The sequence below is a fragment of the Oratosquilla oratoria genome, chromosome 12 (assembly GCF_046742065.1).
Source record: "Oratosquilla oratoria isolate Oo_2021 chromosome 12, ASM4674206v1, whole genome shotgun sequence".
NCBI lineage: Eukaryota > Metazoa > Arthropoda > Malacostraca > Stomatopoda > Squillidae > Oratosquilla > Oratosquilla oratoria.
In genome coordinates, this window is record NC_134788.1 from 9862537 (window position 1) to 9877941 (window position 15405).

The window sequence follows — 15405 nt, forward strand, 5'->3', positions numbered from 1 at the left end:
GCTATGCTCGTGGGATCCCGTCTTCATATCTCATTTTATCTAAACTATTTTTAAATTCATGTATTGTTTTTGCACACACCACTTTCTCATCTAACTTGTTCCAACTGTCTATTACTCTGTGAGGAAAGCTGTTCTTTTTCACATCTCTTCTATAGCTGTCTTTCTTGATTTTCTTTCCGTGTCCTCTTGTATTTCTATCATCCCATTTTATTAGATTCTCTCTATCAATAATTTCTATGCCTTTCATGATTCTGTAAATAGCTATCAAATCTCCTCTCTCTCTTCTTTGCTCTAGTGTCTGTAGTTCAAGTTTTGCTAGTCTCTCTTCATATGATAGTTTTGAGAGTGTTGGTGCCAATTTTGTAATTGCTCTTTGTATTCTTTCAAGTTATTTTATACATTTTTTTTTTACTTGGTGACCACATCGTTGCTGCATATTCCAATCTTGGTCTTATCAGAGTGATTAGAATTTTCTTCACCATTTCTTCATCCAGGTATGTAAATGCCACTTTGATTGTTCTTATTAAATTATAAGTTTCTCCAAAAATCTTATTTATATGTTTCTCAGGTGACATATTATTCATAACAATGACTCCTAGGTCCTTCTCATTTTCTAGTTTTTATTCCTTCTCCCAATGTATATTATCATGTGTGTGTGTGTGTGTGTGTGTGTGTGTGTGTGTGTGTGTGTGTGTGTGTGTGTGTGTGTGTGTGTGTGTGTGTGTGTGTGTGTGTGTGTGTGTGTGTGTGTGTGTGTGTGTGTCAAATAAGTCATATAAAGAGAATAAAAGGAGAGATATAAGTTGCTGATGAATATAAAACCATCGTTTCATTACATGGGTAAGAACATAATAATAAAAACAAAATTAATAACAATAAACCCTGGTTCGTCCTAATCTGCAATCAGTGGCGGCGCCAGGGGGGGCTTGGGGGGGCTTTAGCCCCCAAAAAAGGGGCCAGACCCCCATTAGCCCCCCCAACTGAAATGAGCAAATTGAAAATTTAAAACACTCATTGAAATAATTTTATTAAGTGGAATTTTTAATTGCCAGGGCTAAAGATTTGTCAGCCATCAGTGCTAACCCTACCATTAACCCCCTCCCCTTCTGAAATGAGGATAATATATGTGTATTATCATATTACTATTAGCCCCCCAAAAAATTTGCTCAGCTCCCCCTTAGCCTCTCCAACTAAAAATTCCTGGCGCCGCCGCTGTCTGCAATATACTGTACAACAGCGGTGTGGTCACCATATCTAATGGAAGATATAAGGAAAATGAAGGGTACAAAGGACGACAACCACGATGATTCCAAATCCGGATAAAACATAAGTAGAGATTGAAAAACCTGAAACGCTCGATATCAAATTCAGCAATCCGCAACTCTGGTGAGCAAGGAATTGTATGTGTGTGTGTGTGTGTGTGTGTGTGTGTGTGTGTGTGTGTGTGTGTGTGTGTGTGTGTGTGTGTGTGTGTGTGTGTGTGTGTGTGTGTGTGCGTGTTTGTGTGTTTTTTGTGTGTATGTTTGTGTTTTGTGTTTTTTTTGTGTGTGTTTGTGTGTGTGTATGTGTGTGTGTATGTTTGTGTTTTTGTGTGTGTGTGTGTGTGTGTGTGTGTGTGTGTGTGTGTGTGTGTGTGTGTGTGTGTGTGTGTGTGTGTGTGTGTGTGTGTGTGTGTGTGTGTGTGTGGAAGCTCATATCATCACTCATGAGCTCTGAACTCCCATCTAAGAGGGTAATAACTGTCGATCACAACTCCAACACGTGATCCAAGACCGTGGCGAATCACATATATATACACACACACACGTATGTGCACAGACTCGCATACAAACACACACACGCACACACACTTATTTGAAATACTGCAAAGCTGTGCTAAAAAAGGACTATGTTAATGCATCATAATTACAAAAACCACTTACAATAACGTTCTATATTTCCTCAAGTCACGAGCTGTATCCTTGAGTTACATTTGCAAATGTTCTGTGTCATTTATATTCACAGCATCCTCAACGAATCAGTTCAGCTCCGAAGTGGTTGGTGCCTGGACCCACAACACAGTTCATCCGCTGGTGCAACTTAGTTTTCACGGCAGCGCTAAGGACAATGACGAGAGTAATGCGGCAAGTGATTTGGATTCAGTTGTGTTCACAGCAGACCAACTACATATCATGATTCAAGGTGAGATATGTTTGGTGTGTTTTTATTTTTATATTTTTTGATTCATGCATATCATTTTTTTTTTTTTTTTTGCGACATTTAGGTTAAACTACTACTTTCTCTGAAGCTCTTTCGATTATTTATTCTGGCTAACTCCAAACGTTTCTCTTCAGCCAAGAGATGGCAAGATTTTGTCTTGTCCAACGCCAGATGATTTTATTCACTTTAAGGAAGTTCCTAGCTATTATATTATTAACCCATTAAACTCCGATGACAAGATTCTTGTCATTTGGTCAAATAAAACAAAAAATCATAAAACACCAAAATGTTTGATCAACATACATACATATACCAAGGCTTTTTCCCCCTTCCAAGGGAGGTAGCCAAAAAGGGAAAGGCATGAAAACACTCCCACCCATTTCATCCCCAAATACACTCCACACCCCTCCCACCCTTCCTCTCATCTGAGCACCTCCTGGATGACGGGTCATCCCTGCACCTTGCCCACCGCCCTGGGTCAGAAGCAGTGTCGCAAGACACAGCACATCCACAGCAAGGCCGCTTCATTTAATCGGCGACCCCCCTCTCCGTCCCCCCTTGCATATAAGGAGAGGACGGGGAGAAATCCCTTCGGGCTGCGTCAAAATTTACTCACACATACTACCTCACCCCCACCCCCCCCCGCCCATTCCTCCTCATGCAATCACAACATCATCCATATACAACCATTCTCCACTCACCTCTGTCTTCCGTCCTCTCCCTTCCTTCCTCAACAGACATTCCCCTCTTCCCCAAAGCCCCCTTCACCCCATCCATCCACCTCATCCTAGGACGTCCCCTCATGTTCACTCCCTCCACATCTGCCTTCCATACCTATTTTACTAGTCTTTCTTCACTCATTCTTTCCATGTGTCCAAACCATCCCAATATTCTTTCATCAACCCTATCTCCCAGCTCCTTTTTCACCCCTGTTCTCCTCCTCACCTCCTCATTTCTCACTCTAGCCTAGCGAGCGAGCGAAGCGAGAACTGACGTCATGTTTTTCTGGTGTTTGATCAAACATTTTGGTGTAAATGTAAAGGGGTAGTGGAGTGGAAGGAGGTTTCCTCAAGGATAATGTGGATGAAGGTGAAACTGGGAAAGGAGATGTAAGTGCATATGGGCCGGGCAGTGAGAAGAGCATGGAAGAAAGGGAGGCCTTTTGGATAGATTTAAATGAGTGCATAGAGGGTTTAGGAAGAAATGTCAGTGTAATAGTACTGGGAGACCTTAATGCTAGAGTGGGAAATGGTCCAATCGATGGAGTGGTTGGAAAGTGTGGAGTTCCAGGAAAGAATCGTAGTGGAGAGTTGATGGTGGAAATGTGTCTAGAAAGAGAGTTGATGATAGCAAATACAGTGTTTCGGAAGAAAGTCAAGCATAAGTACACATGGGAGAGGGTGGTGGAGGGAAGGGTGGTAGATAGAGCGCTAATGGATTATGTAATGGTAAATAGGATTATGATAGGAAGAGTTAAGGATGTACATGTGCTAAGGGGAGAGGGTGGGGGAATATCAGATCATTTTTTGGTGGAAGGTAAGTTGAGAGTGGAGGATAGATGGAGAAGGAGGAAAGGGACAAAAGGTAGGGAGGTTCTTAGAGTGAACTCCTTGAATGAAAAGGAAAAGGAGAAGGAGTACGAAAAGAAGCTGAAGGAGGAGTGGGAGGGAGTAAAGGATAGAGCAGAGATGGGTGTGGAGGAGGAATGGGGATGGTTCAAGGAGGGAGTCTTAAAGTGTGCAAGGATGGTGTGTGGAACAAGAAGGACAGGGGGAAATAGAAGAAAGGGTAGTGAATGGTGGGATGAGGAAACAAAGAAGGTTGTAGAAGAGAAGAAGCGAGCATTCACAGATTGGTTACAAAAGAGGACAGGGGAGTCATATGAGACGTACAAAGAAAAGAAAAGAGAAGTAAAGCAAAAGGTAAAGGAGGCAAAGAGGAGAGCAGATGTGAAATGGGGTAGGAGTATGACAGAAAATTTTGAAAGTAATAAAAAGATGTTTTGGAAAGAAATTAAGAGAGGAAGAGGAGGCGAATCAAGTAGGGAAGAAAAGGTAAAAGGTACAGATGGAGAGTTGATAATGGAAGAGATGGCAGTGAGGGGAAGATGGGCAGAATATTTTAGGGAGTTGCTGAATGTGAAGGAGGATAGGGAAGGAAAGATAGCTGCAGTGGGAAATACGAAGAAAATGAGAGTGATGAGTGAGGAAAATGGAGGAGAAATAAGGAAGGATGAGGTGAAGGCAGTTGTAAAGATGATGAAAGCAGGTAAGGCACCTGGTCTGGATGGATGTCATGCAGAATGTCTGAAAAAGGGAGGTTCAGTGATGGTGGACTGGTTGGTGAGATTATTTAATGTTTGCTGGAGAGAGGGTAGAGTACCGGAGGACTGGAGTAGTGCCTGTATAGTTCCTCTTTACAAGGGAAAAGGGGACAAGTGTGAATGTAGTAATTTCAGAGGGATTAGCCTGTTGAGTGTAGTAGGGAAGGCTTATGGGAGAATCTTAATTGAGAGGATTAGGAGAGGAACAGAAGGAGTAATTGGTGAGGAACAGTGTGGATTTAGGACGGGTAGAGGTTGTGTAGATCAGATCTTTGTGGTAAGACAGATATGTGAGAAAGCTATAGGAAAGGGGAAGGATGTCTTTTGGGCTTTTATGGATCTGGAAAAGGCTTATGATAGGGTAGACAGAAAGGCACTGTGGGAGGTTATGCAGATTTATGGGATAGGAGGAAAGCTTTTGGGAGCTGTCAAGAGTTTTTATGTGAGTAGTAGAGCATGTGTTAGGATTGGAAATGGAGAGAGTGAGTGGTTTGAAGTAAAGGTGGGACTTCGTCAAGGATGCGTTATGTCGCCCTGGCTGTTCAACTTATACATGGATGGGGTGGTGCGAGAGGTGAATGCTAGGGTAGTGAGTCAGGGATTGGAGATGATTAAAGAAAATGGAGAAAAGTGGGAGGTGAGCCAGCTGTTGTTTGCGGACGACACTGCGCTTGTGGCAGGGTCAGAGGAGGGATTGAGGAAGCTGGTGGCAGAGTTTGGGAGAGTATGTGATAGAAGAAAGCTAAAGATAAATGTGGGTAAAAGTAAGGTGATGAGATGTATAAGGGGTGAAAGTGGCAGTAGATTGGAAGTGAACATTAAGGGAGAGCGACTGGAGGAAGTGGATGGTTTTAGATACTTGGGTGCAAGTGTAGCAGGAAAAGGTGGAGTGAAGGTGGAGGTAGAATGTAGATTGAGAGAAGCGAGTAAATGCCTTGGTGGTTTAAAGAGTGTAATGAGAAATAGACATTTGGGAATGGATGCGAAGAGGAGACTGTATGAAGGAGTGATTGTGCCAACAGAACTGTATGGGGCAGAAACGTGGAACATAAGAGAAGAAGAGAGAAGGAGTTTGAATGTGTTTGAGATGAGGTGTCTGAGAAGTATGGTGGGGGATACTAGGCTAGACAGAGTGAGAAATGAGGAGGTGAGGAGGAGAACAGGGGTGAAAAAGGAGCTGGGAGAGAGGGTTGATGAAAGAGTATTAGGATGGTTTGGACACATGGAAAGAATGAGTGAAGAAAGACTAGTAAAAGAGGTATGGAAGGCAGATGTGGAGGGAGTGAACATGAGGGGACGCCCTAGGATGAGGTGGATGGATGGGGTGAAGGGGGCTTTGGGGAAGAGGGGAATGTCTGTTGAGGAAGGAAGGGAGAGGACGGAAGACAGAGGTGAGTGGAGAATGGTTGTATATGGATGATGTTGTGACTGCATGAGGAGGAATGGGCGGGGGGGTGGGGGGTGGGGTAGTATGTGTGAGTAAATTTTGACGCAGCCCGAAGGGATTTCTCCCCGTCCTCTCCTTATATGCAAGGGGGGACGGAGAGGGGGGGTCGCCGATTAAATGAAGCGGCCTTGCTGTGGATGTACTGTGTCTTGCGACACTGCTTCTGACCCAGGGCGGTGGGCAGGGTGCAGGGATGACCCGTCATCCAGGAGGTGCTCAGATGAGAGGAAGGGTGGGAGGGGTGTGGAGTGTATTTAGGGATGAAATGGGTGGGAGTGTTTTTATGCCTTTCCCTTTTTGGCTACCTCCCTTGGAAGGGGGAAAAAGCCTTGGTATATGTATGTATGTATGTATGATTTTTTGTTTTATTTGACCAAATGACAAGAATCTTGTCATCGGAGTTTAATGGGCTAAGGGAATTCCTCTTACATTCTTTCGATTAAACACTCATTGGTCATATTAACCCATTCAACTCCGATGACAAGATGTCTTGTCATTTGGTCAAATAAAACAAAAAATTATAAAACACCAAAATGTTTGATCAAACAACACCAGAAAAATATGACGTCAGTCCTCGCTTCGCTCGCAGCGAAGCTAGGACTGACGTCATATTTTTCTGGTGTTGTTTGATCAAACATTTTGGTGTTTTATAATTTTTTGTTTTATTTGACCAAATGACAAGACATCTTGTCATCGGAGTTGAATGGATTAAGGATTTTTATCTGGCTTATGGCACACGAATTCTCTAGCGAAAATCCTTGCGCAGTAAAGCGTCAACAGTCGATTATGTTATCTCGATGAAGCCATTACTGTGAATAATTATTAGTTATGACGTTCAACTACCTAGGTAGTTTTCGGCAATTACTTGTTCTAGTTATGTACCTCCAATTTTGGATTTTTCGTTGTGAAATATGTATGGGTTAGTCTAAAAATTTGATTTTATATTCAACTTACATGTTCTTAATGGAAAAGCTGTCTTGAATTTTTTTCGGCTATTGTCGAAGTTATCGGGGGTGAGGGTGTAGATCGTATTACCCCAAAGGGGGATTTGACTATCACTGGATTAGTCCACCACTTCCTCATTCTCACATACAGATGACTTGTAATGATGGCAGATTAACTTGAGTAGCAGAGCTGGGCACCCGCTGGTTTTTCGTTAGTTCGCAAATCACTAATCCACTAATTTTCTTGGCCATTCCGCTATCGCTATTTCCGCTAATTTCCCAGGTTCGCCGGTCAGCTAACGCTAATCCGCTAACGCTAATCAATCTACAACAGTCCGCTAACCTTTTTTTTTTTTAGCTAAATCCGCAAAAACAGAATTTTTAATGAAATTAATAAAATTATGCTACCTTATATACAGAGTTTAAGTTTTATTTCAGTATCAAAACAGATATAAATCAGGCATTTGCAAGTACTGCACATTCTCTTCCTCCTCCTCCTCCTCCTCCATCTGGGGTACTCCCACGATGCTGCCTTTCGTAGTGGCTCTTGATGTTGTAGTTGGAGGTCGCCGAGTAGGTGATCTCTTTGTTGCAGTTTGTGCATTTCACCTTTCCATTCGTTTTGCCAGAAAAATATGACGTCAGTCCTCGCTTCGCGAGCGAAGCGAGGACTGACGTCATATTTTTCTGGTGTTTGATCAAACATTTTGGTGTTTTATGATTTTTTGTTTTATTTGACCAAATGACAAAGAATCTTGTCATCGGAGTTCAATGGGTTAAACAAACTGAAATATACACAATTCCATTAGAACATATTCAAGGTTTTTAATTAAAATTACAATTCCCCAATCACACTAGGTCTATAATCCCTTCAATTCGTAACATATTCGGCGTTCACTAGAAGGAGTTCTGGTTCCTTCACGTTCGAGAAAATATTCGAAAGACAACTCACGCAAAAAGTCACGTATTAACCTACGCAATTTCTATACAATGAACACAAAAAAATTCGTACATACAAATAAAAATGAAATGCGTATACATATAAATTATGGGAGCATACCTTTACTATATACATATATATAATCATATCTCAACTAGCATTTCGTATCTTATATATGGAACAATTATTTAGAAATCAGGGACTTTGGTATTCAACAAAATTATAAAAAACTTTTTTTAATGAAAGTTAGCTCTTTGCGGACTTATAATTTTGGCATTCCGCTAATCGCTAATACGCTCATTTTTCAATTCGCTAATCCGCTCATTTTTTCTTAATCCGCTAATTAGTGGATTAGTGATTAGCGGACTTCATATGCGGAATGCCCACCTCTATTGAGTAGGTATTCAACTTTTATCATCACTTGATTCAAGGCTTGCCTAGAAGTCAAGAGCGTAAACAAGAACTTACTTGAAACGCGACATGATCCCTCTAAGGCCGGCTACAGTTATAACTGTCAGTTGAAACTGCACGTGTGTGGCCGGCCTAACACTTTTGAGATACCCACACACGTGCAGTTTCAACTGACAGTTATAACTGAACAGTGGTAACTGTCAGTTTAAACTGCACGTGTGTGGCCGGCCTTATGCCGGCCACACACGTAAACTTATAATTCATGCACCAGAGAACAAGTATGTAAATAGTTATGATTTCCGAAAGATATGACGAACCAAGCCGACAGGAGACATTATCATCATCATCATTTGGAAGCATACAATAGGGGATTCGTCTTCCATCACTCAAACGCCGACACCAATGCTTACGGTTTATTCGAGTAAATTCTCATGCACATCCTTTCCAGACAGCTCTCAACAGAATGGGTCAAGTTGCCCCTGCCATGAGTTATGTAGGCGTCTCTTCTTTTTCTCGTCCACCAAGAGTGGTCTCTTGAGAGATCACCCTGTGAATAGATCAGCATCAAGGAAGCGTGCCTCAAGCCTATATAACCGGTGCTGACGTTAAGAACATAAGAACATAAGAATAAAGGAGACTGCAAGAGACCATAAGGCCTACACTAGGCAGCTCCGTATCCATCACCACCTGTCATCCCCATCCATAAAGTTGTCTAATCGTTTTTTAAAACAACTGATAGTTTCAGCGCTTACTACATGGTTACTAAGTTTATTCCATTCATCGACCACCCTATTAGTAAACCAATTCTTGCCTATTTCCTTCTTAAATCTAAATTTGTTCAGTTTATACCCATTACTGCGAGTCCTGCCCTGTTGTTTTATTATGATGACCTTGTTTGCATCACCCTTGTTATAGCCTTTGATCCACTTGAACACTTCTATTAGATCACCACCGCACTCTGCGTCTTTCCAGAGAGTGTAAATTTAGGTGCCTAAGCCTCTCTTCGTAAGGCAAATTTCCGAGTCCATGTATCATTTTGGTCATTCTTCTCTGTTCACAAATTATGCTGGTTACACAGGCCTTGATTGAGTCTACTGGAGCAGTTGAGCACCTGATGATTTGACACAAATTTATTCCAACTATACCCTATGATTATCGGAAAGTACTTCGTACAGAGGGCATCGCGACGACTAAGAATATTCAGTGTTCATGTTTGGAAACCGTCCAACAAGACATGAAGCACAAACGACTTGAAGATTCGGATCTTAATTTTACTGCACATTTTGGGCAAGTCCATATATAGGGTAACTTTTGCTACTATATTTTCCTCTACCCGATCTCTTCACCTCAGGTCGAACCATTTCATTCTAAAGCTGAGCTGCGCCAATGAAAATGGTAGTCGATCGTTCTTTTTAGAAGGAGAGAATGTTGAAGATGTACAGACGGAGAACCGCCCAGAGTTCATTCGGTACCTGGATCGACGTATTAATACTTCATTTGCTCCATCCCGATCAGTAGTAGCTGTAACTTTTGCTACAATATTTTCCTCTGCCCGATATGTTCACCATTTTATTCTAAAGCTGAGCTGCGCCAATGAAATTTAAGGGGAGAATGGTTCTCTGTTTCTTTTTCCATAAACTTGACTCATCATTTAGTTCCATTTGTTTTGGAGGGTCAGGTACAGGGAAGTCTTGACTGTGAGGTACTGGTCTCATAGCAGATGATAGATTAGGATATTTTACAATATGCTTGGATATTGATGTTATACCTTTTATATGTGTAATGCAGAAGTAGCAATCTGATGTATTGTTGCACACTCTACAAGGCATATCTACGACAAATCTCCTAGATCTCCTCGACAGATGCTAGCGAGCATCACAGCGATGCATCGAGGTGCAGCTAGAGTGAGTTGGCACTGACGCCGCGTTCCCACGACAAGGTTGGCCTATGGTCAGTCTTGCGGTTAAGTTCGCAGGCCTAGCGTCGAGACTCCAACGGCACATCTGTTCTTCGAGTGCCAATGAGTCCAGCCAGGAAGATATTGCCATGAAAGGATATTTTAATATTTATGCAGGTTTCCCTCCGGGAAACCTCTGTTCCATTGTATATTAATTCTCCTCCTGTAATTTTACCTTGTTCTCAAAGTCAGCTAGATTTTAAGATGTTATCTTTCCGCCCTTGCCGGAAAAACCAGCACCTATGTTCTGATGTTCTCGTCGGCAACCTAGCCGGCACCTTGTATATAAACCCATACTTCTCACAAATAAAGAGAGAAAAGACCAAAGGCTAAGCACAGGCTCCACGTGTTTCGTTCGACCTCCACGAAGACCGCCAAACCTTCACCACGCTACCAGATCATTATAGAGAAACGAACCCTCCTATGTTGGGCCTTATTGCAAGACCAACAGTATGATCATTTTGGTTCTCCCCAAACCATAGAGATGGCAAAAAGCATATGGCGTGAACTTTTCGCCCATGCAGTGAAAAGCCTGACACAGGTTACACAACACACATGAGTGACCGGTTTTTATCCTGGTCCCCTACTTTGCAGCCAAAATAATGTTCATAACACTTTTTAATCAGTGGCGTGAAACACAGTCTTTGTGACTTCAATGTCAATACACCGTAAATAAAGCAAAAATTGTCTGGGTGGTTTATACATTTTCTTGAAGGTGAATGAAGGATACGCTAATGTACAATATCACAAACCTATTGCCACACAAATGAGCACTACACAACTTCATACCAACACTTCAAACACGATACTGTCAAACGTATAACAGTCTCACGCAGTGTTGCCAAGCTCAGTGTTGCCAACCGCTTGATTGAAATTCATTCCACGCAACGCAGGTAACGCAACATACCGTGGAACACAAAAACTGTGGGTGATGGAAAAAAAATACATTATTTTTGGATTCTGCGTGCAAAAACATATAAGACACAGCTATTGTTTTCCTTAGGACAAATTCTTTATTGACCAGTGTAATGGAACTAAGAAATAAGTAACGTCAGGTCTTACTGAGGTAATCTTTTCTGTCATTTTGAAGTTTTGGTGTTGGGCTATTATTGTTAGATCATCTGCACATATGAAAGCTTTGATTTTATGCTCTTGCAAGGTCGTGCGTGAATAGAGTAAATGATGCTGGTTGATAGTATTACTCCTTGGCGAACCCCGATGATACTTCTGGTCCCCAGTGGTTGTTCAGTCATACTCTGCAATCAACATTTCTTTGCTATTATTATGCATACATAAAATGCACTAAAATGTATGCTTTGCCATGATAATTTGTTTGCATTTCAGAAGATGACAAATTGATGGAATTATTGAAACAGGTGAACTAAATGTTTACCTGTTCACAAGTAGCTCCCTTTGCTATTGAGATGTCATTGTAATATAGAATAAACTGTTGGTAGCCAAGATAAAAGCAAAATTGCCAACCAGTAGAAAAAGGGCTAATACAGAAAAGCTATGAGGCCTTTATCATCGACATGCCATGCCTGGGAACACCCAAAATAAAAGGAGAATAGTCATCTGATACAAAAGAGATCATACAAGTTTCTTCAATCAGTTCATTTCCCTCTCCTTTTACCTAACTTAATGTAATCATATTTCAGAAGTGATTTTCAGTCGCTCCCTACCAATTTTGGAATTTTTAAAAAGTTATATGTGTATGTCACCCTACAACTTTTGATATATTCTAGAAACTGTATAGCTGATAAACTTTCCATGACTATTTTGCTGTAGCTGTAAGGGTGAAAATGTTGTATAAACCTATTCATACACACATATGTCGTGGATTCCAATAAATGTCATGTTCTTGTGTGTTTAACGTAAGGCAAGTGAATGTGAATTCTTGTTCATTTACCAGCTCTTCAGAGAATCAAAATTTCCCTCTACCATATCCACGTGATATTTTCCTTTGTAAATCTTGTAGTTCAGTTGTGTTAGAGGGAGTTTACGCGTCTGACGGTTCGTCGAACGCGGTTCGACAGACACGTGTTTAAAGTGATGTGTGAACGGGGTATTTGGTTGTCGAACACGGTTCGACAGACACGTGTTTAAAGTGATGTGTGAACGTGTGAACGGGGGTATTTGGTTGTCGAACAACGTTCGACAACCAAATACCCCGTTCACACGTTCACACATCACTTTAAACACGTGTCTGTCGAACCGCGTTCGACGAACCGTTAGTGTAAACTCCCTCTTACAGGAAATTGTTTCTCTGTTGTCTTCAAACCTGAAATATTACCTATTATTATCTGTTTGAGTTACCTATGTTTGTCTGCATAGAGATCATACGATTGCCAGTGGTTACATTAGATATTTGAATATATTTCAGATCTGACAGAAGCAAGGGACCGGATGGCCACTTTAGCAGAAGTATAAGAATTATCCTGCAAGCAGACTTATTGAACAAAGTCTGACATACGTCACATGGTAGTAAATTAATGTGAATATTAAAATATCTCTAATAGTACATGTTTTTGGCACATATTAGAAAATTATTCAGCTATTCAACAGGAAAGTACTTTGATTACTGATGGTAAGACTTAATATGAATTCTTTACTCTAATAATCCAGTACTATTTGTTAATTAAAATGATCATGTTTGACCAATCGTTTGTATCTAATAGTATAAAAACCCATAAATATTTTGGTGTGTATGATTCACCACTGTCTTTGATCACGTGCTGGACCTGTTTAATCTGATCTGTCGGTAATGTTATGACCTTACACACACAAATACAAACATGCACTCACCCGCCACGCGCGTGGGCTCGCACACACACACACACACACACACACACACACACACACACACACACACACACACACACACACACACACACACACACACACACACTCTCTCTCTCTCTCTCTCTCTCTCTCTCTCTCTCTCTCTCTCTCTCTCTCTCTCTCTCTCTCTCTCTCTCTCTCTCTCTCTCTCTCTCTCTCTCTCTCTCTCTCTCTCTCTCTCTCTCTCTCTCTCTCTCTCTCTCTCTCTCTCTCAGCCGTTACTCCGTGGCGCAGTGGGCTATGGTGTGAACCATACATTGCACCAGTGTAGGTTCGAGTCCTGACCGCGTACACACACACACACACACACACACACACACACACACACACACACACACACACACACACACACACACACACACGACGGTGGTCGGCGTGATAATCGAGGATCGACACAGAATTTTAGCCTTTCTAAAGGCATAAAAAATCAATTGAGTGGACAAGGGGAAAAAACTCTATTTATGATCACTGTAGAAGTATAAATTTTTGGTTCCAAGTTTGGGCGAGAGTCAGAGAGGGAAAACATTGAATTTTTTCACCTCCGACGTTACGCAGGGTAGGAGAGACCTTTTGGTCCTTAACTAGGTCGGATGCGAAAAAAATATATATAATAATGATAAATAAAAAAATAATAAAAATTATAATAATATAAATAAAAATAAGTGAAATAGTTCATTATAGACTGTTTACATTACATTTATTTTTACACTACAAATGGCAAATTTTGAAAGTTTCCCACATATAAGGGTGAATAACTTAGTTGATTAAATTGATCAGAATGATGCTGAAGACAAAATAAAAGAGAAAATAAGATGAATTCCAAGGTCAGAGAAACTCTACAATGGAGGTAAGTGAAGTCGCAATTGGGTTGAACCGATTGTAAGGATTACCCTTTACCCGTGAATCTCTTATTGGTGTTCTTTGCTAAAATCGAAGTATTATTGTAGCAAAAAAACCAATAAGAGAAAACTAAAATGCTTGGAAGCCGTATTAATAAGGAATTACCTACCATCAATTAATATTTAATTGAATATGTGTGGAACCCTGGAGCTGTTCGGGTCATCCCACGGAACGCCAAGAAGAAATTAAACCGCAGTACCTTTCCTAGTTTATTTTGTACAATGCATATTTGATCATTTGTATATTCGAAATAAAGTTAACAGAAAATGCCTAAAGCATAGGCGAAACGTCGTAAGTAATGTATTTGTTTTCATTCCTAAATTCACCATGGTTTCATTTGGTGCTATTGTGTTCTCTCTGAGGCAACACTTTTAGCGAAAGGAAAGAACTTGCATGAAAGAAATGTAATAGAATCTTGCTTAATATCAGGCACTTTTGATAAAAATATAAATTTAAACTATGAACATTTTAAATGTGATAAATTGGTAACCCAAATGGTGACCAAGATGTTTCCGCCAGATTGAACCATATGTTTTGGTCAGGTCGATGGAGGTAAGGTCACTCCCCCCCCCCAAATCCGCATTGTATTGTCTCCCCCCTTCCTCCCTACGGTTTGCTACCTGATACATCGAAACACAACTCTGTATCTTTTTCATTTAGTCTGAAGATAGGTACGAAAATACTTACTGTCTACAAGTTTCTCTTAGCCTGTGGTTATTTTGCATTTTCGTATCACAGTGATGTGATTGCTGGTATATATATATATATATATATATATATATATATATATATATATATAGGAAGAAGAACGCGAAGAAGAAGAACGCGACGAAGAATGCGAAGAAGAACGCGAAGAAAAACGCGAAGAACGCGAGGAAGAAGAAGAAGAACGCGAAGAAGAAGAAGAAGAACGCGAAGAAGAAGAAGAAGAGGAACGCGAAGAAGAAGAAGAACGCGAAGAAGAAGAAGAAGAAGAAGAAGAAGAAGAAGAAGAAGAAGAATACCACCTGACCCCGACTTACCCAAGCGCTTTTTCAAGAATATTTTTAGGACAAAGTGTCACCGTAATACCACCTGTCCCCGACTTCCACAGCGTTTTTTAGAAGAGTATTTTTATTTACACTTGATATACACACATATATATATATATATATTATATATATGTATATATATATATATATATATATATATATATATATATATATATATATATATATTGTAACGATTTGGGACAAGGAGCAGGAGAATATTTAGGCAAAAAGTCGCCTACTGTCAAATATGGCGACAGGAGGGGAGCAGAGATTTATGATATAAATTAAGTTTCTACTTATTTTATTTCAATCCAGTCCAACCCAATCCAGGTTCGGAAAAGAGGGATTCGTTTTAAACTTTTATTTACAGAACAAAACAATAACAATGAAACCCCTTTTGTTACAGAAATAA

General features: G+C 40.6%; 1 protein-coding gene across 1 annotated transcript in view; it reads left to right on the forward strand.

Moving 5' to 3' along the window:
- Window positions 1-13737, forward strand: part of LOC143030947 (COMM domain-containing protein 4) — a 311481-nt gene extending 297744 nt beyond the window's left edge. The window contains exons 8-9 of the mRNA XM_076194242.1: window positions 2005-2181; window positions 12605-13737. Of these exons, the coding sequence (XP_076050357.1) occupies window positions 2005-2181; window positions 12605-12651 (224 nt within the window). The 3' untranslated portion in view covers window positions 12652-13737. The remainder of the gene's footprint in view (window positions 1-2004; window positions 2182-12604) is intronic.
- The last annotated feature ends 1668 nt before the right edge of the window (window positions 13738-15405 follow it).